We start from the raw sequence: 25,348 nt of genomic DNA on the forward strand, positions 1-25,348 counted from the left end.
AGAAAACGCAGAGCACCGCAGGCCGATTCAATCCACCCATACTCTATACTCTATAGCAACAGCCAGGGCGAGTCATTTTCGTCCAACTCTCTCCTCTCGCGATCGACAGCCCCATCTCCTCCGTTGCGAAAGCCGTGTACGGATCGAAGAAACCCTAGATCTGGGATCGGGATCTGCCGATGGCGTGCATCAAGAGCGCACAGCGGTCGGCGCTGGCGGCGTTCGCGCCGGACGCGCCGTACCTGGCGGCGGGCACGATGGCGGGGGCGGTCGATCTGTCCTTCAGCTCCTCCGCCAACCTCGAGATCTTCAAGCTCGACTTCCAGTCCGACGCCCTCGATCTCCCCCTCGTCGCCTCCTGCCCCAGCGCCGAGCGCTTCAACCGCCTCTCCTGGTCCAAGCCCGCCGCCTCCGCCGACTACTCCCTCGGCCTCGTCGCCGGCGGCCTCGGCGACGGCAGCATCGGCCTCTGGAATCCGCTCAAGCTTATCAGGTACTTTCTGACCCACCGCCTGTAGGTCACTACCGCCGCCGGATATGACGCCAGGTTTCGCAGTTCCGACGGATCGATCTACTCGATCTGTTGCAGAACATCGGTTGTAACTGAGATCTGAGTTTTCTGCCCGCAAATTATGATGTTTCTTGATGCACTGATATTCGGTGATCTTAAAAAGGTACAATTCATTTGCAGTTCACAGGATCAAGAAGGTGCTTTTGTCGCACGGCTGGAGAAGCACACCGGACCGGTAGCGACGATACCCATCGAATCAGATGACTGTGTGCTAAGTCAGTTTAGTTTTGGTCTTCCTTTATGCGTTTTATTGGGGTTCTGCAGGTGAGGGGTTTGGAGTTCAGCGTGCTTTCGCCGAACTTGCTCGCCTCGGGGGCTGATGAAGGGGAGCTTTGCATCTGGGATCTGGCAAATCCTCCTGAACCAAATCTCTTTCCTTCCCTCAAGGTATGTTTACGAGTAATTTGCATGATCTAGCACTCAGTAATCGACATACGTGGTTGTCAATAGCAAGTGTACGCTCACATGTAAGAATTGTTCAGTTCTTAGTGCCTTTGTATACAACTTAAGCATGGCGTGGCTCATAACTGGGAAATCTGATGGGCATGTGAACAAGGCATCTGCCAACATGAGCTAAGAATTAACCACAAAACTCTAAGGAAACTTTGCCATTTTTAACTTGTAATTAATATATATTAGCGATTAGCGATTCTTCTTTGTATTTCCCAACACAAATGCTAGATCTGATCTGCACTGTAAAAGCTAGTGCGTGGGACAGCAAGGGCTCTTTAATTGAGGTGTACTTTAGAGTGTGTACTCCACCACTAATATCTTCGGCTGTGAAATTAGCAATTAATAAAACAACTCTAATAAGGTTCGAAAAATAGTCAAGTTATAAATAATTTTACAACAATGTTTTATTATCTGATCTGTTATCGGTGACTACTGAGTTACTTGTCGAAGCACACTGGTGTGTTAGTAGGCTGCTCATACATTCAGTACAAACCTATTCATGTGTTTTGATTCATTGGCATGTGGCATTCCATCATGAAAAGTGTGTGCATAGCTGACAAGTGCTGTTGTACCCATCATCATTGCAAAATTTTGATTAATGCAAGACTATTGTCTATTGATCACTGTATGTGTAGATAAACTCTTCGTCTCTGTGCATGATTTGCTTTGTCTGTTTTATCATTTATTGATGGATAATCTTATTTATCAAAATTCATATTTTGGGAAATTTTCTTTAGGTAGTTATTTTTTTTTAATCTTGGGTTTTTTTTTTATGCAGAGTGTTGGCTCCGGTTCTCAGACGGAAGTCTCTTTTGTATCTTGGAATCCCAAGTTCCAGCACATACTTGCATCCACTTCTTACAATGGGATGACTGGTGAGGGATGCCTTTCCTTTTTTAATCATCCTTTTCTGTCTCCTCATATTCTCATTCAGATGAAGAGGCGTCTTTTACAATATTTCTTCCCTCTTTCAATTCTTTGAATTTGAATTTGCAGTTGTTTGGGATTTAAGACAACAGAAACCTGTGACGAGGCAAGTTCTATGCTTACTGTGTACACTGTTTTTGTTACTTTCATTTAAGTCCTTAATGCTGATGACTAATGTTGAGCTATTTTCTGTCTACCAGCTTTTCAGACTCGAATAGAAGGAGATGTTCTGTTCTGCAATGGAATCCTGATATTTCCACACAACTAATTATTGCATCTGATGATGACAGTTCGCCTTCTCTAAGAGTAATGCTTCGTGCCTTCTTTGAGAGTAGTGCTTCATAGTTTTTCATCCTTTAATATTCTCGCTGTACAAGATCTTCATCTGCAATTTGTCAACATTAACATTTTTACTAAAAACTTTAATGGCTCAGTTGTTTGCTTTCTTTTGAGCAATGATAACTATAATTTTTTGAAATAATTAAACCGGGATATGTGGGCCAGTTTACTATTTGAGGGCTTTGGAAATTCCAATTGAACCTTTAGCAAAGGATTAGTCATTTAATGTCTACAGTTATCGCTAAGTTGATTACTTTCATCTGTTATCACAGGTTTGGGATGTTAGGAAAACAATATCACCTTTAAGAGAATTTGTGGGCCATACAAAAGGTTTGTTTTCTAAACACTCTTACTTATAATGGGTGGATGGCAACTGTTTTTGCTTTTCAGCCGCTTTTGGTGGATGTGAGGTTTAATATGTTCTGAACTTGCTAGTCGCTAGTCGCTACTAACATGACCTTTTCTGACCATTCTTTCATTTGGGAACATGTACATATTTTGTGCTTGTTGCCTGTTGTACTCTCACCGCCTCACTAGAATACACATATTTGAAAAGAATTTTAACTTGTGTTCGAGTAAATTTTGGCCATTCTTAGACTGAAAATCCCTATGAAAAATCCCTATGAGAAACAATCACCACAAGCCTGCTGTATTATGTTGCAATCGAAGTTGCAAAGGCAAGAACTTAAAAGTGAATTCAGCAATATTAGTAGAAGAATTAATAAATTCAAGCTTTTATCGATAAATTTAATTATCGTCTTTGGGCTACAAGATAAATTCACAAATGCTTTTCTTTAATTCAAATTCAGGCTAATATTGATGCCGTGTTAGCACAAGTAAATCAAGTACCAGGTCAAGTGATAGGTTCGGGAGGACAAATGCAGGAATAAGGTGATACATTGTTTAGGACTTAGATCTAAGTATCGCTTTTTCATTGTTTGGACATTACATAGAGTTAGTTTTATGGGTTAGCAAATCTTACCCAAAGCTTAAGGTTTAGAAGCTGGTAAATTGAAGCAGTCTTTAAGAGCCTGCTTCTTCGTTGAGTGTTGAAGGAAATTCACTGTATTTCCTAGGACAGTAGCAAATTGCGTGAGAAACTTACTTGTTGAAGGCAAAACTTGTTGAAGGCAAGGATCAAAGTGCCGCCCCGTGCCGTACGGCACGGGGCGTGCCTGCACGAGGCAGAGCGACTCGACGCAGTGTGCCGAAGCACAGTGCGCCGAAGCACAGTGCCGTGCCGGCACAACTGGTTCCTTTTTTTTGCTTTTTTTTGTTTTTTATTTTTTTTCTTTTTGTTTTATTTTTTTGGGTATCCGAAGCATTCTGGGTACCCCATACTCCCCCCAAAGACATTGCAAATCGAAGATCTACTTGTTAGGCAAGTCAAAAATATTATAATTTAATTTTTCTTGTTTATCAATATACGAGCAAATTTTTAATTTACATATTCGATCCATACCGCGGGGGACTTTGCCCCTCGCACCGCCCTCGGATGTTGGTGGTGAGTTATGAGCTCGGGCCGTCCGTTTCCACCACAGACATTTATTTTTTCTTTACAAATTATTTTATCAAAATTGGTCACACCACGAAACTTTTGCCAAATTAGAGGAGCAAAATTGAACTCAATAAACAAATTTTGAGGCACATCAAATATAAAATTTTATTTTTGCTTTAGAAGATTGAAAAGTACTGATAAAATTAAAAGTTAAATTAAATCAATTGATACTTAAATTTATTTAATTTATTTGTCATATAATTTATCGCTTAATTTTTTTGATAGATCTACTCATTTTTTGAAATATTTAATTTAAAAATATTTTTTTCAAATACTTTTTAAAATAATTTTTAAAGTAATATTAAAAATTATTTTTTTGTATTTTATAAAAGAAAGACTGTAATATTGTCAAAAGAAAGAAAGAAAAAAAATGTCTTTGTATTTTAAAAATTCTAACCTATAAAAATTTTTATTCTGCATCAGGTATAGTTGTATTTTACATACAAAAAAGGTTATAAATATGTTAATTGATGAGTATAATATGCTATACATAGCAAATATTCATAATTCTTTGATTAAATCTTTCAAAATAACATTATAAGAGCTTATTGGAATAAAAAAAACTGAAATAAGTTCGTGCCAAAGCGTGCTAGTCGGAGGTCATGTGTATCCATCGGCACGCAAGCGTATCATATGTCGGTACGGAAGTGTGTCGGTGCCGTATCGTGCCAGGCAGACAGCGGCACGCTCCCTTGCCACGACACTTTAAACCTTGGTTGAAGGTATTGAATCAAAATTAAAATGGAAGCTATAAGGTGTGAAGATAATGATAGGGAGAAAGTACAACATTGGACTTATCGAGCTAGCTTTATAGGATAAAGCTGGAAAATATCTACCTTTCCTATTTCTAGATAATTGGAAATTCATCATTAAGCAGCATAGTGTTACCTTTTTGACACTCTTGTTGATGCTGCTGGTAGATTATGTAATGTTGAGAAAAGATAAAGTGTGTATAATTATGTTTGCCGAAGCAAATTGTAATGAATGAAGTGATTGGGTTGGAAAATATCCCTGGTGACGTAAAATCATTGGCTGCTTTGGTAAGAATTGTTTAGGAAAATAGAAGGGTTTATATGATTGAGTATAGTTGATTTAAGTCTAAAACATATAGTTTAACCTTCCCAAGAGTCATTTAAGTTAAATGACTAACTCATAAATGACAACTCAACCCTACTTTTTCGTTAAGGGCATATTTGGTTGGCCGAAAGTGAAGCACCGAACGTAGCACTTTTGAAAAGTGACATGTTATTGGTTGTTTGATTTGCGGGAGTGAATATGAAAGTCATTTTACAAAAGTGGGCCGATAAAGTGAATTATAACTAAATTTTACTTTTTTGACTTCGGCTCAAAAAATTTGGAAGTCATCGAAAATGGAGAGTTTAGCTAAGAGGGTATATTTGGTCTTAACTTTAATCTTTAAATTTATTTTTAAAGTCGAATTTCACTTTAAATTTGAATTAAAATCATGATCACATTCTGAATTTTATTTGTAAATTCAAATTCAACAAAAAATTTTAAAATTCAAATTTGTGACTTTATATTTAAATTTTTATTTTTATTTAAATTTGAATTCTAGAATTTAAATTTAGATCACATTCTGAATTTTGTTTGTAAATTCAAATTCAACATAAAATTTTTAAATTCAAATTTGTGACTTTATATTTAAATTTAAAATTTAAAATCTTTATTTTCATTTAAANGTGACTTTATATTTAAATTTAAATATTTAAATATTTATTTTTATTTAAATTTGAATTCTAGAATTTAAATTTAAATTTTATTCAAATTATTTTTAGCTAAGAACTTCAATTGAACTTTGAATTCAAATTGATCTAACTATAAATTCAAATTATTGACTAAAATTTGAATTTAAAATTTGTATTTTTAAGTCGTAATTCAAATTCAAATTCAAATGTGCTATTTATATTTAATTTCAATAATGAGTTTCAATTTGAACTTTAAATTCGAATTATGAATTCAAATGTTCAGTTTGAATTGTGAATTAAACTCAAATTTTAATTTTAATTTAAATATTAATTCAAATTGTGAATTCATATTTGAATTCAAAATTTTGAGATTAAAAAGTAAATTAAAATAAGATTCAAATTATAAATTTAAATTATGAATTCAAATTTGAATAAATGTTCTAATTTATATGTTGAACTTTTATTTTAGAATTTAATTTCAGTTATGAGTTTTTACTTAAACTTTAAATTCAAATTATAAATTTAATTTGTCTTAAATTTTAATTGTAAATTTAACTCAGTTTAAGTTTAAATTTAAATTTTAAAATAGAAATTTTGAATTCTAATTTAAAATTTTTAATTTAAATTACGAGTATAAGTTGTTTGTTTATATTTTCACCTTTTTAAATATAATTAAAGAATTAAAATTACAAAACTATAGTTTTCATGTTTCACTTTATGGCCAACCAAACAATCGAACTGAAAAGTCACTTTTGTAAACATTGTTTTTGCAAAAGTGACTTTTTTCACTTTTGCCACTTTCAGACAACCAAACATGCCCTAAGTTAAAGTTCTTAACTCCGATCTTAGCTTAGTTTATAAATTGACTTGTTAAATTAGCTTGAGCTGGATTTGATTTAGGGGAAGTTCTACCTAGAAGGTCTTTTGTGAGCAGATACCTAGAAGGCCCTTAGTGAGCATCTGTTTGTATCCTCAAAGAGTCTATGTTTTATCATCTTATAATCCTCCACTCCTGATTTATTACCATTTGTTTCATGAAACCATAAAACTACCTGCTTTCTATGTCAATGTGTCCATTCTTCACTTATGAGCAATTTTCAAAAATGCATTATGTGGTATCCATGTGGTTATCTACCGCATATCGCACATGCAGTTATCCACCGCATAGCACATATGCGGTAGATATGCGAACGTATATGCTGTCCAGCTATGAAAATATTTAAAAAATATTTATAGGTATTAAAGATATATGTAAATGCTTCCTAACAAAGCTAAATAGCTATAGTAATAATTCAGAATTCACAAACTAAAATAATTAATTTCAAGTGAAGGACCTCAAATGCACACATGTATCACTCAACTAACAATTATCAATTTACTCTTAATTATCAAATAGAGAAATAAATAGAATTTCGATGGAAAATCATAAAAAATGTCAAACTAAAAATCAATGTTCTAAAAAGAAGTATGCTAAACGGCTACGAATATTATAATTTTTCAATAAATTATCATTCCCATCATATAACAGGCCAGTGTTTGAAAAGGCGCGCCTGAGGCGCGCGCCTCAGAGCCTAGGCGCGAGGCGCGGGCCTCCGCGCCTCAGCAATAGCGAGGCGAGGCGCTATTGTTGAGGCACGCGCCTCAGGCGAGGCGCGAGCCGCACATAAGGCTCACGCCTCGGCATATTTAATATTTTTTGAATTTTGGATTAAAGTTTTTGGGTTATTGGGTTTCAGATATAAATTTTATGTTTTAGCCCGATAAGATTAGTAAAAGAATCTAAAAGAAACCTAAAAAAACCCTAATGAAATCAATCTATCGCCCTCTCCTCCTACCACTCTCTCCTTTTACCGCCCTCTTCTCCTTCTTGAAGCCAAATGAAAACATTGGCACCACAATCACTTTTAAGTTGAAAGTCGAAATATATTTTTTTTAACTTGAGAACCTATGTGCATGTGTTTTCTTTGCTTTTTTATAGTTATTTTAGTTTTGTATAGTTATTTTGGAGTTTTTTAACGTAGAATATCAAATTAAATTACTGTGCGTCTCGCCTTCTTGAGGCGCGCGTCTCGCAGTGCGCCTCGCGCCTAGGCTCCAGGAGAGTCTTGCGCCTTTTTGCGCCTCGCGCCTTTTCAAACACTGTAACAGGCTAACACTTAAGAAAAATCTAGTATAATAATATCTAACAACTACAAAATTATTCACCAATATTTATAAACATAACTATTAGATATATTAGGAATAACACCTATTAAAATCAGAAGAGATAGTTAGGTTATATTTATATTAAGATAATTGCATTTATATGCATTATTATTAATTAAATCATGTTAAAATAGTCATATGTATATGTGTAATTATTAATCATACTCAACACTATATTTCAATCCCAAGGAAAAAAAAGTTACTGCATATCAGTGATAAGCGCGTGACATTGCCTAGGCACGCGCCTAGAGCTGGGAGCAAGGCGCGCTCAATGGATTTGGATCTAGATGTATATGAATCCTGCCGGGTTTGGATCTAGATGTATATGGCTCTAATGGATTTGGATCCATATATTTATTGGTCTAATGTGTTTAAACAACTAAGAAAAATCAAAACCCTAAACTAATATGATCTGAAACCTTAAAATTGCTCATCTCCGCTGCATCTCGCTCTCTTCGCTCCCTGCTTCCTGCCGCTCTCTATCTTGCATCTCTGCTCTTCCATTCTCCCCCTTCTGCTTCTTCCCTCACCTCGGATCTGAAACCCTTAAATTTTTATGCATGTTCCTTTTTTATGATCTTGTGCTTATAAGTATATGTTTTTGACATCAAAGTTTCCTATATGTTTGTGAATTACTAGTTATCTTTATGCTAGTCTTTTTTTGGAGACAAAAAGGTATTTTGTTCTTTACTTTTACGTGTGTTATTTTGTTTTTTAACATTATCATATATGTTGTTTGGTTTCTATTCTTCTCTTCATCTTTTCCTTCCGAAAACATGATTATTTGGTTAGTTATAGAATTTTTGTTGTGATAATATGGTGTTAAAGAGTATTTAGTACCACTTAATTATTGTTAGTATAGTAAAGAGCTTCTTGTTTATTTCAATATTTAATGGAAGTGAGCGACTTACCTCTCTAAGGCGCGCACCTGCGCCTTTCGCCTGGCTCTAACAGCCCCTTGCGCCTAGTTGCGCTTTGGGCTTTTCTAAGTACTGCCGCATATGTGGCCGCTGTTGCAGCCGCATATGGGTTGCATATGTGGTCCGACCGCATATTGCAGCACATACTACATATGCGGTGCCATTTATGGTCCAAACTGCATATGCAGTCGCATATGCAGCTGCATAGCCCGCTTTTTAGAACATTACTTATGTGTAGAATCTGTTAGTGGATGGATGGTACCTTCATCTTTGTTCTCTGATGGCCTACCTCGCACCACCGAAGGGTGTGGTGTTTTTTTTTTAATGAAGTGTTGTTTGATATATTAAATCCACTCAATTGCTGCTCTCTGTAGCCAGAATAAAAGCTGCAATTTGGATCTACTACTTTCTTAGTTTAGACTCCCATTTCGACTTCCCGCCAGAGTAGAAACTCTAGAATTCTCTGTTTGCCGAACCATCCACTAGGATGGTTGTAGTTGAAAGCGGAAGCAAATGCTTGGCAAAAGTGGCATCAACTCTTTATATACCTTATGTTTATGGACGGCTTTTCCTTTAAAATGTTGCTTTCCTTTCTTGATAGCTACTGTAAGCTATTTGGATGCTTTCATACTTTTTCCCCAATTATCTAATTGTACATGCCTGTCAACTTCTATGCCTGAAGATCTTACACTTGTATTGTTTTTTTCTGTTCTTGTTTTAACCAGGTGTGATTGCCATGTCATGGTGCCCTTATGACAGTTCATTTTTGCTTACATGTGCTAAGGACAACAGAACTATTTGCTGGGATACAGTAAATGGGGAGGTATGAAAACAATAGCTGAAGTGAAGTTCTTTTCTAATAGACTTACTATGTAATTGTTGAGGATACTATATAGTTTGATTCTAAAAATAGATCTGACATCTTTGTTTCTTGTTTGTTGTTTCTCAGATTGTATCTGAACTGCCAGCAAGCACCAACTGGAATTTTGATGTTCACTGGTACCCAAAAATACCAGGAGTCATATCAGCGTCTTCCTTTGATGTGAAAATCGGGATTTACAATATTGAGGTAATAATCAGTTCCATATTTTCACTTGTGAGGTATAATGTTATTACAAGATTGAAATAATAGTTTTAGTCGCATGTATATCTGACTTTTGCTTTTGTGATAGGCTGCATTGAGAGATTTCCATAGATCAATGTTTATGAATTGCTTTCTTTATCACAGTTGCTATCTTTTGGGTACTTGTTTGTCAAGACCTTCCTTGCAATATGACAAACTGATCGTGTCTGTATTGTAGAGTTGAATTGATCTCTTTGTGATTGCCCACACTGTTAGTTGATTTTTTTTCCATAGCCAATGTGAAACTGTGTTGGAAAAGCTTCTTCGAAAGTTGTATTGTCAGCAGGGATTGTCGTGCCATCAAGCACAAAGTGTGCCTTCTGCACGGCATGTCGGCACAGCACAGCACCTGCACGCCTTGGCAGGCCCGTGCAAACTGGCACGGTGATCCTTGATTGTCAATTAGATGAAGTTGTTAATTATCTTATTCAATGCTAGTAAAGTTCTTGAAGTACATTTCAAGGTATTTTGACTTACAAAACTGGCACGTAGATAAGATTCTTGTAACAGGAATCTAAAATATTATTTGTTCAAACAAATACGACACTTTTTGATAAACTATCTACTGGGAGAAAAATTGGAAGACGCTTGTTCAAAATGGATATATATTATTTTTGAGAACTGATGTAGAGCATATCAGGACTTCTTTTAATTTTAAGTTGAACTGCAACAGTAGTCTAGTATATTTTCAGTAATGACACTACCTTCGGTTATAAAAAACTTAGGCCTTGTTTGACTGTGAGTAGTTGTTCAGCGATGTATGAGAGGAGCTGTTGAAGAAGCATCAGCTAAATGCTTTTTGAATGCAGACAATTAAGACCATTCCGGTTTTAGTGGAACTTCATGATGATTGGTAAACAAATACACAGCATAACAAGGTGACAACAAACACAAACTTCATCCTTGAGGAACTTTTATGGGCCCAAGCAACAACAAACACAAACTCACTTCATTCTTGAGGAACTTTTATGAGCCCAAGGCAACAACAAACACAAACTCACTTTATCCTTGATGAACTTAAAGATATAGAACTCCGAAAGGGACTTTCTCTTAGTAAGTGAGAATCAACGAAGTCAAGGTCACAGTTAGCCTAAATAGCATTTTATTTATTTGTTTCCATAAAATTCTTCTTTAAACATAATCATCTTATTTGATTTAAGTTGTCCCTGTGTAATTCTTTCATAGATGCAGGAAGTATGTGTATGATGGCAGTCTTAGAGCCACCGTGAGCTTACTAATTTGTGTTATTTTAAGCTAAGCTTGCACTTTTGTTGCGTCATAATTTTGCATAAAATACTAGCATTTGGAGCTTTTGTTTATGTTATTGACGGTTTTGCTGTTCTCACTATTTTTTTGGCCATATTTTTTTTGTGTTACAGGCTTGCAGCCAATATACAGCTGGAGAGGGAGGCTTTAGTGCTCCAGGTAGTTTGCCATGCTGACTATATTTCATTGGTTGCTTTTGGTTCTATTTGCTTCGTGAACTAAGATTTTTCTGCTGTCCTCTTATTACTTATTTTTTAAGAAAAAAAGTAACAAGCTTGTGTTATAGATCACTTTGATGCCCAAATTGAGTCATGGATTTGTGATTGTTGGACGGGGTCCACGCAATAATGAATCTGAGTTTTGACCTCCTGGCTGACTATATACAAGCAGAGAGATTTAAAGTTGTAGTCGATGCTTTATCTAGACAGGTTTGCAAATGGAGGACAAATTCAGTATAAGAAAGTTAGCTGGCATTAATTCATTTATACACAATTTCTAATTGAGATACCTTTATGGGCCTACCGAATTCTTTTTTTTTTTTTGAGCCCTTTAGTCTAATTAGATATGTTTTCTTTTTTTCTTATTTGATAATTTTTACTTCTATTTGCTCTCTTAGTCTTCAAGTTTCTAAATACAATCTTTTACTTCTTAGATATCTATTACATTATACTCGATGAGTTGATATTCTAGAAGGTAGTTTTTCAAATCTTGTGAGAGGTCTAAAGTAACCTGAATGTGATGACGTTATCGTCTTATTCATTGGAAAACATTAGCATCTGTGTTGAGAGCCTAGTGTTTAATCATTGCCAGGTAACAATAGCTTGTAGTTCATTCTAGTGCTACATCAGTTTTGGTACTGCATCGAAGATCCTATAAGAATCTAGTCTCTTTTCTAATAGATCACAGAAGGTAGTAGAGCAGTTCAGTGGACCAGAAGCAACAATTGATTGCTTGTCCGTATCACCCTGGCATATAGCCACTTCATCAACTATGATGGTAATTCGATGTATTTGAACTTTGAAGGACATTTCATCTATAAAATTTATACATGCACTGCAGTTATCTCCATGATAAATGCAAGTCCAAATTTGGTTTTATATAAATAAATAATTTGTAAAGCTTTGCCGATCTACCTCGTGTCCTCATCTTATCTTTATAGGCACCTGGCATAGATCCAAAATATGGAGAAGCATTTGAGGCTTTCTATTGAGAATATCTATCCAACAGTATGACTTCAATATAACTTTTATTTCTGAACGTCAGCAATTTAGATAGATTGCCTTGTTTTTTTTTTGTAGACAAAAGACTCTTATTCCCAAAGATAATGCAAATAAAAATGGGATTTAGATTAGAAGCACGACTATAACTCTAGATAACATGCTTTCCATGGATTTTCTCTTTTGTGTTGCATTAATTACTGTAGGCTAGATGTGTATATGCACCTTTTTAGATTATTCTTCTTAATAACTACTAAGCAGGCTTTTTTTCTGATGTTGGACTCTTGTAATTTGATGTTCAATTTATAATTTTTGTCCTAGATTTCATGAAAATTTGTTTTTAATAGTTAATCAACTATTCTTGTGTCATTTTCCAGTTTTATATCTATTTCCTGTTCCTGTTGAATATAAAGGCTAACATCTCTTTTTTCAGATATTCATCTTTATGTTCAAATATATATGACTTTACTTAACATGATATCACATTTCTTGTTTGACTTACTCTTGTTTTACAAACTTAAGGGAACACATCAATGATTAATCGGAGATTACTATGAAACTCGTCTCCATGCTGAAAATTTATATCTTCTTTGTTTCTTTGGGTTTAATGTTGCACTTTATAGACCCTATATTTTCTTCTAGTTTTCATAATTTAGACTACTATTTCCCAATGCAATCATTGAATTCAAATAAAAGCTAAACTATCTTTAATTTTATATTTTATTTACACAGAATCTTCTGTGCTTTCCAAATAAGTAAATTTATTACGTTATCCTGATTGCAAATTCTGTGTTTAATTACATTTTGATTGTCCTGAAGTACTTCTTTTCATCATCTTAATTTTCTGGAAAAATTGTCGCCGGCTACTACATTAAACCATTTTTCTGCAACTCTTCTAAGTTTGGGGAATTGTCTTAAAAATATTATGTGCAATTGGTTCATGAATCACGAAGGCATACAGTATAAATTTATGAATACATTTTAGTCTATGAATGTATCAGAACACTAGGATCAACTTTCAGTGTAGGTGAGCAATGAATCAGTTATTCACTAGTGGCTGCACGTATAATGACGACTTCCTACTATACCTTCTTATCAGTTTCCTGTATATCCTACAACGATACTTCCTCTTTTTGCTATTTGTGGTTATGATATTATTTTCTGTAGTAGGCTGATGTTTAGGTTACTTATCCATATTTCTTTTGATTATCTTCCATTTCATGCAATATTCACTGACCTTTACGTAGTCTACTTGTTTTTTATGACCAACATTCATCTCTGTTTTTTTAGCACGATTGAGAGCTCCAAAGTGGTTGAAATGTCCGACGGGTGCGTCTTTTGGTTTTGGAGGCAAGTTTGTTTCATTTCATTCCAGTCCGTCAGCGCCAGGTGCACCAAATTCTAGTTCCGAGGTAAACTTCGTATTTCATTGCTGGCACTTTTTGAAGTTTTCTTCTATATCCTAATTTGTTGCTACTTCCAGGTTTATGTGCATAACTTAGTTACTGAACATAATTTGGTTAGCCGTTCAACTGAGTTTGAAGCTGTGATACGAGATGCAGAGAAAACTTCACTTCGTGCTTTGTGTGATAGGAAGTCACAGGAATCTCTGTATGTTGTCTCTGTAAAGAGTACTTATGGATTTCAGGCATATACCTTCCTATTTACTCATGTGGTTTTAATCTTTTAAACAGATCTGAGGATGAAAGAGAAACTTGGGGCTTCTTGAAAGTTATGTTTGAGGAAGAGGGTACAGCTCGGACGAAATTACTTGTTCATTTTGGTTTCAATGTACCTGAGGAGGGAACCCAGAATGCATCTGATGATCTAAGTAAAAGTTTTGCTGAGACTCTTAGCTTAAATAATGGTACACTTGCTGATGGGGCCGGTGATCAGTTTGCGGTTGACAATGGGGAAGAGTTCTTTAACAATCCTCCATCTTCTGATGATAGCTTCTTGACTGAAGAAAAGGACTCCAATAACGGGAGGCAGATTAAGAACGAGCCTGAAGAACATCTGGTGACTTCTGATCCTTCCATTGATGATAGTATCCAACGGGCATTGGTTATTGGAGACTATAAAGGAGCAGTGATGCAGTGTATTGCTGCAAATAGAATGGCTGATGCTCTGGTAATTGCACATGTTGGGGGGACCTCATTGTGGGAAATCACTCGCAATCTGTATCTTAAGAATAGCATCTCACCCTATTTAAAGGTTTGCTGCTTTAGTCCTGATTTTCTTTTCAATGTGATTTTCCCGTCATTCCTTAAGTTGGTTAGCCTTTGGTATTAGTTCGATACTCTTCTACGACTTAGTTAGAAAATTTATCATATTAGAGCTACTGATCTTTTCTGTTGAGGTATCTGTTACAGATTTGTATTCATAACTTACAATGTCAAGCTGGAATTTTTTGAAACTCAGGTTGTTTCTGCAATGGTGAATAATGATCTTATGGCCCTTGTCAGTACCAGGCCACTTAGCTCATGGAAAGAAACTCTTGCTCTTCTTTGCACTGTGAGCTTCTAACTTCAAAAATTGACTGATTTTCTATGTTGCATTTTGCTATTTTTTGTGTTTCAGGGAGGATTCTTTTAGACTATTCTGTATGGGGAAGAATGCAAATATGTGTTTTCAATGCCTCACAAACTTTCTGCTCCTTTGCCCTTTGTTTTTCTGACAACATTTCCTGTTTCATATTCATTGAGTTATTCATTTGCTATTGTCATGATGCTTTCTCCTTTCTAAGCTTTTTGTACAGCAAGTTGTCATATTTCTGAATTTATAATAAGCTAGTGAACTAAAACAGTTTTAATGTTTAAACATATGTGCTTGCTTATTTTCTGCATCAACGCTGAACATGTATGATAATGTCCGTGTGTTTGAGTAATAATCGGTGTTTTTGCCACTATGTTTTACACAGTTCGCCCCAAGGGAGGAATGGACTGTCCTTTGTGACACTCTCGCTTCAAGACTTATGACTGTAGGAAATACGCTTGCTGCAACTCTCTGCTATATCTGTGCTGGAAATATTGAGAAAACTGTAGAAATTTGGTCTCGCAGCCTAAAGTCGGGAAGTGGAGGAAAGGCGTATGTTGACCTTCTACAGGTGATTCTTAACATTGGAATATCAATTGTTATATGTCACAATGACATTTAACCAGTTGTTTAACAATATTATTGTTGTTATGCAGGATTTAATGGAGAAGACTATAATCCTTACCCTAGCAACAGGACATAAGAGATTTAGTACACCCTTGTCTAAACTCGTGGAGAACTATGCTGAATTGCTGGCTAGTCAAGGGCTTCTTACAACTGCAATGGAGTATTTGAAGCTTTTGGGATCAGAAGAATCTTCCCATGAGCTAGCAATTTTAAGAGATCGAATTGCTCTTTCAACAGATAGTGGTGAGACATCTAAAAGTCATCATATATATGGTGTTAATTACGTAAAAGTTACAAAGTTTTAATATCAGATATATATTTATATTTATTTAGAGAACTGTATTTCACTAATACCATTTGCTTCTCTAAAAATATATCTGTAAAGTTGCCCTGAATGTGTGCATGATAATGATGTTACAACAAAGATCTCTTAGAAAAGCATCTTGTTCGGCTAACCCTTAGGCCCTTACAGCCTCACTCCTGTACACTTCTAACTGCAATTTCGAGTTACAGTAGGATACTTATTTTGTTTTTTGGTGATAAGGGCTGTCCGATTAATTTGACCAGCAATAAGATCATTAGGACTTGTGGAAGCAGCACATTCTCAGAGAACCTAACTTGAGAGAAAATAAACATAAATGATTTTCTTAATATGATGCTTGACATAGAAGTTAACTACAGTGGCTATGTTTTGAAGGCTGTCGATTTCTATAATAGCTTGAATGTGTTTATCAAATATCTGCATCTTGCTACAAGTGTTAACAACTATATTTTGCAGATAAATATGCAGCCAAAAGTGTGGCCTACGAAAGCCCTGCAACCCATACTGGATCTTTTTACGGTGCAGATCAATCCAGTGTTGGTGTTGCTGACCACTCTCAACAATATTATCAGGTTTTGCTTTTATATCATGATTCAAAATTTCTGTCTATAAAATAAATTTTGCCTATAGTTTGGCTGTTATGCACGATTCTTTTTCTTGCAATCTAACATGGATGATTTGCAGACCCCACAGCAGCAGAATGTTCCTGGTAGTCCCTATGGGGACAACTACCAACAATCGTTTAGCTCCTACGGAGGATATCAACCTGTTCAACAGGACCAGCAGTTCCAGGAATATAGCAATCCTGCGCAGTTTCAACCTGCACAGCCCACCCAGATGTTTATCCCCTCGCAGATGCAACAGCCCCCGCAGGTTCTTCCTACTTGAGCTCTGCCCAACTAGAATTGCTTCCTTGTTTTTCCTTGTACTGTACTGTGAGTAGCTTTGTGCTGTGAACTTTAGTTGGTTTGTACTTGGTTGCTATCTTAGGACCTAGTGAAAGAAGGGTAAAGAGCATACCCTCTTGGATTCTATTGATGAAATTATATAGTACAAGAGATAAGCCTACTATAGTAACAATGTCTAATATAGTAACAATACAATCAGTATTACATACCATATAATCCTATATCATACCATATAATCCTACTCTAAATATGTCGTAATATATAATATCCTAATATAGTATAAAATACTAAATATGTCATAACATCCCCCTGCAAGCTAAGCATCCAATGGGCGGATGCGAAGATTGAGCCGCAACACCGAAAAACGAGTAGGGGACAGGCTTGGTGAAAATATCAGCAATTTGCTTATCAGAAGAGATGTGCACCAAGTCCAATCACCAGACTCGTCTTTCTCACGTAGGAACTGATAGGCAAGCTCAATATGTTTCGTCCGAGCATGGAGAACCGGATTAGCCGCAAAATAAGTCGTGCTGAGATTATCGCAATAGATGCTGATGGAGCGCTATAAGTACACATCAAGGTCACGGAGTAAACGTCGAAGCCAAAACGTCTTAGCAAGCATGTATGCCACAGCACGATACTCCGCTTCAGAACTGGAGCGAGAAATGGTGGGTTGTTTCTTAGCGGACCAGGAGATAAGATTGGGCCCAAGAAAAACGCAATACCTAAAAGTAGAGCAACGTGTATCGGGACAACCAGCCCAATCAACATTTGCAAAAGCCACAAAAGAAGGATTGACACATCAAGAAAATAAAAGACCATACGTTAGTGTCCTTCGGATGTAACGTAGAATATGCTTGACGGCTTGCATATGTGGTTCACGAGGCGTCTGCAAATACTGAGCAACAGTGTTGACAGCATACGAAATATCCGGTCTCGTGAAGGTTAAATATTGGAGAGCACCAACAAGCTGACGATAGATATAGGGATCGTCAAGGGGACGTCCCTCATGAGACGGGAGGCGAGAGGTCGGAGAGAGAGGACTAGAAACAGGCTTACTGTCAAGAAAGCCATGGTGCTGAAGTAGTTGATGCGCATATTTACGTTAAGTCAGATGAAGACCAGAAGAAGACGGAGTAACCTCAATGCCCAAGAAATAATAGAGCGGCCCGAGATCCTTCATAGCAAATTCACGTTGCAAGGTGACAATAAGAGCCTCCAAAAGAGAAGAGGAGTTGCTGGTGATAATAATATCATCAACGTATAAAAGAAGAACGAGTGCTAGAAGAGGAATGAGAAACAAACATCGAGGGGTCCGCCGTACTATCGATAAAGCCAATTTTCGAAAGAAATGAAGTGAACTGTTGAAACCAAGCCCGAGGTGCTTGTTTAAGGCCATAGATTGCCTTGCGGAGACGACACACATGATGAGGAAGAGAGGGGTCCACAAAGCCTGGTGGTTGTGTCATATATTATAAACTTCTTCAGAGAGTGCCATGAAGAAACATATTCTTCACATCAAGTTGTCGAAGAGACCATCCATAGGAGAGAGCGACTAAGAGAACAGTACGAATAGTGGTCGCCTTGACAACGAGAGAAAAAGTCTCATCAAAATCAATACCTCGTTGTCGTAACCCTGAGCAACAAGTCGAGCCTTGAGACGCTCAAGAGAACCATCCGCCTTCTGCTTTACTTTGTATACCCACTTACAATCAATGAGATTAACAGACGCAGGAGGAGGAACAAGATCCCAAGTAGCATTAGTCAGTAAGGCATCAAATTCTTCAGCCATGACATCACGCCAATCTGCATCCTGAAAAGCCTCATGAAAAGAGGTAGGCTCAGTAAGAATAGTAGAATGGGCAGAAGCGAGTAAGGAAGTAGATTCTGTAGAATCCTTAGTCATGGAGCGAGTGAGCATAGAATGGGTTCGGGCAGGCAATGGAACCACAGGGGATGAATGAAAGGAGATAGTAGCAGGCTGAGGAGGTGGATTATCAGAGGTAGAAGGTGGCACATCAGTAGCGGATGAAGATGGTGCATCACAAGCGGATGAAGGTGGTGCATCAATAGTGGATGGAGGAGCAGCAGGCTGGCTGGCATGGCGTTTGGTATAGACCCGGAGTTCAGATGGACCAACAACAGTGGCAACATTCTCATGACCAACCTGTGGAGCGTTAGAATTCAAGCTGGAAGGAAATACTGATAAGTTCTCAGACCGTGAAACCGGTGTGTGTGAATCATTGTCAGGAGGAGGACGTGTAAAGGTGAAGCCAGAGATCGCATCAAGAGTGGTAGGACTTACCCAGTAAAGGCAGATTAGAGAGAATTTTGAAACATTTGCAAGTTGGAAAGAGAGGAGGAAGAAGAAAATTTAGAAAGACACGAGTAAGGAAAAACATGTTAAACAAATGTAACATGGCGAGAAATGAAGACTTTTACCGGTGCTTGGATATAGACAATGAAATCCTTTATGTTTGTCAGAAAGTCCTGAGAAGACATGAGGAAGTGACCAAAGAGAGCTTGTGAGCAGCAATGTCCCGTACATCATGATAACATAAACATCCAAAAATTCTAACAAGTTGCAAGTCAGGAGAAGCACAACCATACAGAATGTCATATGGCGATCATCTTTGCAGAATAGTAAGAGATGGAATTCTATTCACAAGAAAAACGGCAGCTTGAATAGCCTCGTCCCAAAATCGAGGAGGTAAGCAAGCGTGAAATAGTAGGCTTCTAACAACGTTAGATAAATGTTTATGCTTCCTCTCAGCAATACCATTTTGTTGAGGAGTATAAGGACAAGAAAATCTGTGAATAATGCCGTTTTGTGAACAAAGAGTAGAAAACTTCTCATTTACAAATTCAGTGCCATTGTCGGACTGGAAAATTTTAATCGAGCTATGGAATATGTTTTCGACCTTTCTTTTAAACTCCAAAAATTTGTCAAAAACTTCGCATTTTGATTTTAAAAGATAAAGCCAAGAGAACTGAGAGTAATCATCAATAAAAATAACATAATACTTGTAGCCAGAAAGTGAGGGAATAGATGATTGCCATTCATCCGAATGAATAATATGAAAGGGAAAAGCAGATTGAGATTCTGAATTATTAAACGAAAGTTTAACATGTTTTCCCGTATTACAAGCATTGCAAACAGATAATTTTAAAGTAGAGTCAGAGACAATTTTATTATTTTTAAGAAATGTAGAAAGAACGGAAAAATTAGGATGGCCTAACCGTCTATGCCAAATATCACTATTAACCCTAGATGCGACCAGTGCTAGCGGTTGCTTATTTTCGACACTTGCTACTTTAGAAAAGAGTGGATAAAGTGATGTTCCCAAACTAGAACATCGAAGAAGCTCCGTCCCGGTTTCCTTGTCCTTCACAGAAAAACCAAAAGAGTCAAACCCAAAAAAGGAATTATTATCATGACAGAACTGGCATACGGAAAGTAAATTTTTCTTAATAGAAGGAACAATAAGAGCATTTTTAAAAGCAAAGGATTTAGAGGAGGAATGCAACTGAGTTTCACCTGTTTGAGTAATATCAAGTAAATTTTCATTACCAACAAGAATTTTTTCATGCCCTTTATAAGGTTTAGAAGTTGAGAGAATATCAGAAGTTGCGGTCATATGATTAGATGCTCCAGTGTCTGGATACCACACTTCCTCACCAAGTTCATGAAGGTTCATAGCAGCAAAGGTTTGAGGGAGATCATCTGCAACAAGGGAATGATTGAAGCGTTGTCTGCACTGAAGAGCAGAATGATTAAACTTGCCGCAGATTTGACATTGTGTGCCAGAATTCAGAATGTAAGGTTGATGAGTCAGAGTATATAAGATTGTTGAGAATTATTAGGTTGAGAATGTGAATAGGCTCCAGGAGATCCACGGTCAGGATATGAATTGAATCTACCGCGATGTCCTTGACCGCCGCGATATCTACCTCCACGACCTCCACGACCTCCACGACTTCCGCGTCCACGATTTGCATAAAGAGCTGCATCGTCGATAGTAAAAGTGGTTGGTGATGTCGTCAAACTAGTACGACGTTGAACTTCAGTTTTCTCTTGCATTATTAGTGGATGAAGTTGTTCAAAAGTGGGCTTATTTCGATGTGTATTAAGGGCACTGACAAAACTTCTATATTCTTCCGGTTACCTGAGAAGAACAGTCATAAGACTCATAACCAAGTTATGGTCTGACTCGGTTTCACCAATCGCTTAGAGCATCACCAATTGATTTAATCTTTTGCATGTAATCGCTCATGTTCATTGAACCTTTCTTGATGCTTCGCAATTCGGACTTTAGAGAGAAAGTCGTGGAAGCAGTTTTATCAAGAAAATATGCTTCAATAGTTTTCCAAGCATCATATGCAATTTTAGGAGAACTAGAAACGACCATCTATAATATACTAAGAGAAAGGGTGGCATTAATCCACGAGAGTATAGTGGTGTCTTTCTTTTTCCAATTTTGATATTCCGGATTTGCACTTGTTTTCTTATCAGAAGTTTCGATAGTGTGAGGCGGTATAGTACTAGTTTCGTCCACATGTGAAGTAACACCAAAACTCTCCAAAATATTAAAAAAGATTTGCTTCCACACCAGATGTGGAATTCGTGAGTTCAAATGGTATGAGAGTTTTGATGTTAACCACTGGCAGGTCCGAAGAGGAAGACATGATACCACCAAGAGAAAAAAAAAATCCACCATGAGAGAGACAAATCCGAAAAAAAATGATCAAGTAATCATAAATCCAGAGGAAAGAGGAAAAGTGAGTCAGAGTTGAACCCGAGATGAACTGGCGATACTTGAGATCAAACCAGACAATACCAGGAAGTGGCACCAACGAGATAAGAAGAAATTCGAAGAGTCTGAAATTACTGTAGCAAACTATAGAGGCTGAAATTACTGTAGTGATGATACTGTAGCATCGGCACTATAGCGTTGGTACTGTAGTGCCGGTACTGTATCAGTACTGTTGTGTTGGTACTGTAGCAGCCTCGAGGAGATAAAAGCCCAAGGATAAAAAGAGATAGAATACCAAAAGAAAAAATCACCTATGGAAGAAGGCGAGACTTGTGGTGGATGATGGCTATGCATCGATATCCCCAAATTAGGGTTCCCGCTTTGATACCATGAAAGAAGGGTAAAGAGCATACCCTCTTGGGTTCTATTGATGAATTATATAGTACAAGAGATAAGTCTGCTATAGTAACAATGCCTAGTATAGTAATAATACAACCAGGATTACATACCATATAATCATATATCATACCATATAATCCTACTCTAAATATATCGTAATATATAATATCCTAATATAGAATAAAATACTAAATATGTCGTAACACCTAGTCAATTTATAACGTCTTGTTCAAATCTGCCATGGAAGGTGGGTGCAACTCAGTATTGTCCAAATAAACAAATCAATCTTGTACATGCTTGAGAAAGTTTCTTCAAATAGTTGATTGATTTTTAACTTGGATATTCTGTGCATGTGTTCTTATATCTTATAACAATGCATACTTATCTTTGTTTACATAAGATAATCTGCTGTTTGCACTCTTTCATATTATTAATGGTGCAATCAGTTTTATCTGTTTATCTACAATACGCTGCAGCGTAGTTGTTTCTGTTTTGTTCTGTCATTGCTACATCTTGGATTGATTTTTTTTTTTCTATTTTGTGTTTTTCTTACCAACAGCCAACTTTTGTACCACCTCCTGCACCACAGCCTGCTGTAAAAACCTTTGTCCCTTCAAGCTTGCCCAGTCTCAAAAATGCGGATCAGTATCAGCAACCCAGCTTGGGTGCTCAACTTTATCCAGTGTGTATATCACCGGCAATCTACTGTATATGCTGTTTCCTTTTTATTCCCTTTCATAGTTGATGTAATTTATCGATGTTGCTAATAGGGAGTCACAAGTGCCACCTACCAACCTGGACCACCTGTATCTGCTCCTCATAGTGCTGGTGCATCTCTAGCGGGACCTGTTCCTAGTCACAAGTTCCCACAAGCTGTTGCAACTAATCCAGTATCTAGATTTATGCCTGTTAGCAATCAAGGGTTTCCTCAGAGACCCGGCTTGAGCCCTGCACAACCTTCTAGTCCGACTCAGCCATCGCCGCAACAACCAGTCGCTGCCCCTCCCGCTCCTCCACCTACTGTGCAGACAGTAGATACATCAAATGTGGCTGGTAACTTTTCAAATGCTCAGATAGGCTCATACTGTTTTTGCTCAACATATGGTGTTTTACTGTGATATATAATGTTGTCTAATGTTGTTACCTGCTGAGACTAACCTACGGCATAAGAGTTTTTCTTTTTTTCTTTTCTTCTTTTAATTTTAATTTTAATTTTTTTTAATCTACTTGGTGGACCCCAGTTCCATTAGTGAAGACATCTTGAGACGCGAGCAACTTTGGAATTCAATGCTTCTCCTTTTTTCCTATGTAATTGTATCTTAAAGTTCACTTAGTCTGTAACACGGAGGTGTTCTTGTCAAAGGTGGACATCTAAGCATGTCATCAAATGCTAATATAAAACACAAATTGTAGTTAGCACTTTGTTGTATTATCAGCAAATTTGTCGCCATTTCTGCCCTTGTATTTTTTTCCTTTTTTGTCAACCAGAAGATTGTTATAAGGTGGACAAACAACATAGCGTGCTGTAGAGAAAAGTGACAGGATGGGTACAGAGAACCTTGTCTTAAGATATTGAACTTCTTCCTGCTGAGGCCCCTCAAAACTGCTCCATATTGATCAAAGCCTGTTTCATAGAAAATGACCGGAGCAAATTTAATTAATGATTACTTTTGTATGCATTCCTGCAGATCAGTGTAGAATATTTATTATCTCACTGATGTATTAAGGTTTTGATATTCCATTGAAGTGGTAATAAAGTGTGGGAACTATTGTAGTAGAGATATTTATTGATAGATATTGTATTAGCTGTTATGCAGGAACTATTGTAGTAAGATATTTATGAGTAAATATCGTATTAGCTGTTATAAATGTAATGATTACTGTTTGGGAAGAGGAAAGTTTTTCACCTTGCGCGTCGTGATGATTGTATTTTAGTCACTTTGTGACTCTAGATGATGTAGTTCTTTATCCAGCATTTCTTTAGTAAATAAAGTTACTGACATGAATTGCTTGTCTACTTAACAGCTGAGCTGAGACCTGTTATTGCTACGTTGACTAGACTGTATGATGAGACCTCAAAAGCTCTTGGTGGACCGCAAGCTAATCCAGCTAAAAAGCGTGAAATAGAGGATAATTCAAGGAAAATCGGGTCATTATTTGCAAAACTTAACAGTGGGGACATATCTCCAAATGCTGCATCAAAGCTCATTCAGCTGTGCAGTGCACTTGATGCTGGGGATTTTGCTGCTGCAATGCATCTCCAGGTATGCTTACTGATTTCTGTTGTTTATGCTGTCGCTTTCTGACTGATTATAGTTAGCAAGATTCTTGAATGAATGAAATGAAGCCTACAAGGGTATTCAGAGTTTTTTAAGTTTTTAAATTCGATACGTCCTGACTCTGTCTTCTCCACTTCAATGAACTGATTGGCCTATAGATTGTGGGTTCTGACACAACACTGGAAACTTTAGGAGGGAATATGTTGTTATTTATTCTTTGTCTTTTGACATTTGAAAACTGTGTGTAGTTTGCTACTTATGGACATGTAATGTGAAGCACACAATATATTTACGGCCAAGTTACCATTGTTATGCTAGACTTTATATAACAAGTTACTTTTTATATATGTTTGCATTCTAAACTTCCTCAATAGGATTTTGTTAGGATTTCGTTTCTCGCCCATGTTTGTCATAGATGCTGTGCCAGATTTGTTTTGGCTAATAGTAGTTGATGTATCTCTATATATCCGTAATCAGTATTTGTTGCTGCTCTATGTGTAATCCGCAATACTGTAGTACAAGCATCCCTCCAGCATTCATTTAACATTTTCCTGCTCTTTCTGGCTCATACAATCCATGGGCTAAACCATTAAATGTGCGTACCCTATTGTTTCTAGACTAACCATATATGCCATGTATCTGCAGCAAATATATATTCTCCTTCAGGTTTCCTTTTGTTAAAACCTCTAGTTCACCAAGACATTCTTGTAACTTACTCTTCCAATGTAAATTTGGCGGCAGGTGCTCTTGACGACGAGTGACTGGGACGAGTGCAACTTCTGGCTTGCGGCACTGAAGCGCATGATCAAGACAAGGCAGAGCTTAAGATTATAAGTTGCTAGCGCCGCCTCTCTGCTGTATACATTATCCTGGCGTTTTCAGCATAGAAAGTTTCTCCCTTCTAGTAGTTGATAGGGTTTATCTATTAGGTTCTCATTGACCTGTCTGCAGCATTCTCTTCCACCGGGCTGCTGAAGACCCCTCGCCTTGCCATAAAATGTCTTTAGTTATGATCTGAGTGAACCAGTTCTCTTTGTTGGGTTGCTGATTGTTTTTGAAATTTGTTGTAAGTGAACATTTAGTCTGTCCTGTGAATTTCTACTATATCTTTCTCTCTTTGTTTTTTTTTTTCCTGTTTCCATAGTTTTGATATTAAGCTATTTTGTAGAACAGCAGGGTTGTCTCAAGAAAGATTGATCTCTTTGTTCGAAATCTATGTGAACATGTTTTCATGCTGCT

General features: G+C 36.9%; 1 protein-coding gene across 1 annotated transcript; it reads left to right on the forward strand.

The window, feature by feature from the left end:
- On the forward strand, nt 1–25,348 carry LOC109723869 (protein transport protein SEC31 homolog B). The gene is made up of 22 exons (XM_020252357.1): nt 1–493; nt 692–746; nt 836–958; nt 1,803–1,899; nt 2,021–2,057; nt 2,152–2,257; nt 2,563–2,620; nt 9,405–9,502; nt 9,629–9,748; nt 11,182–11,227; nt 13,576–13,697; nt 13,769–13,896; nt 13,980–14,499; nt 14,707–14,799; nt 15,206–15,391; nt 15,477–15,690; nt 16,226–16,341; nt 16,454–16,642; nt 22,390–22,512; nt 22,601–22,883; nt 23,856–24,094; nt 24,851–25,348. The coding sequence occupies exons 1-22, from the start codon at nt 180–182 to the stop codon at nt 24,941–24,943; spliced, it is 3,360 nt and encodes a 1,119-aa protein (XP_020107946.1). The 5' UTR covers nt 1–179; the 3' UTR covers nt 24,944–25,348.

The sequence above is a fragment of the Ananas comosus genome, linkage group 18, assembly GCF_001540865.1.
Source record: "Ananas comosus cultivar F153 linkage group 18, ASM154086v1, whole genome shotgun sequence".
NCBI classification, from domain to species: domain Eukaryota; kingdom Viridiplantae; phylum Streptophyta; class Magnoliopsida; order Poales; family Bromeliaceae; genus Ananas; species Ananas comosus.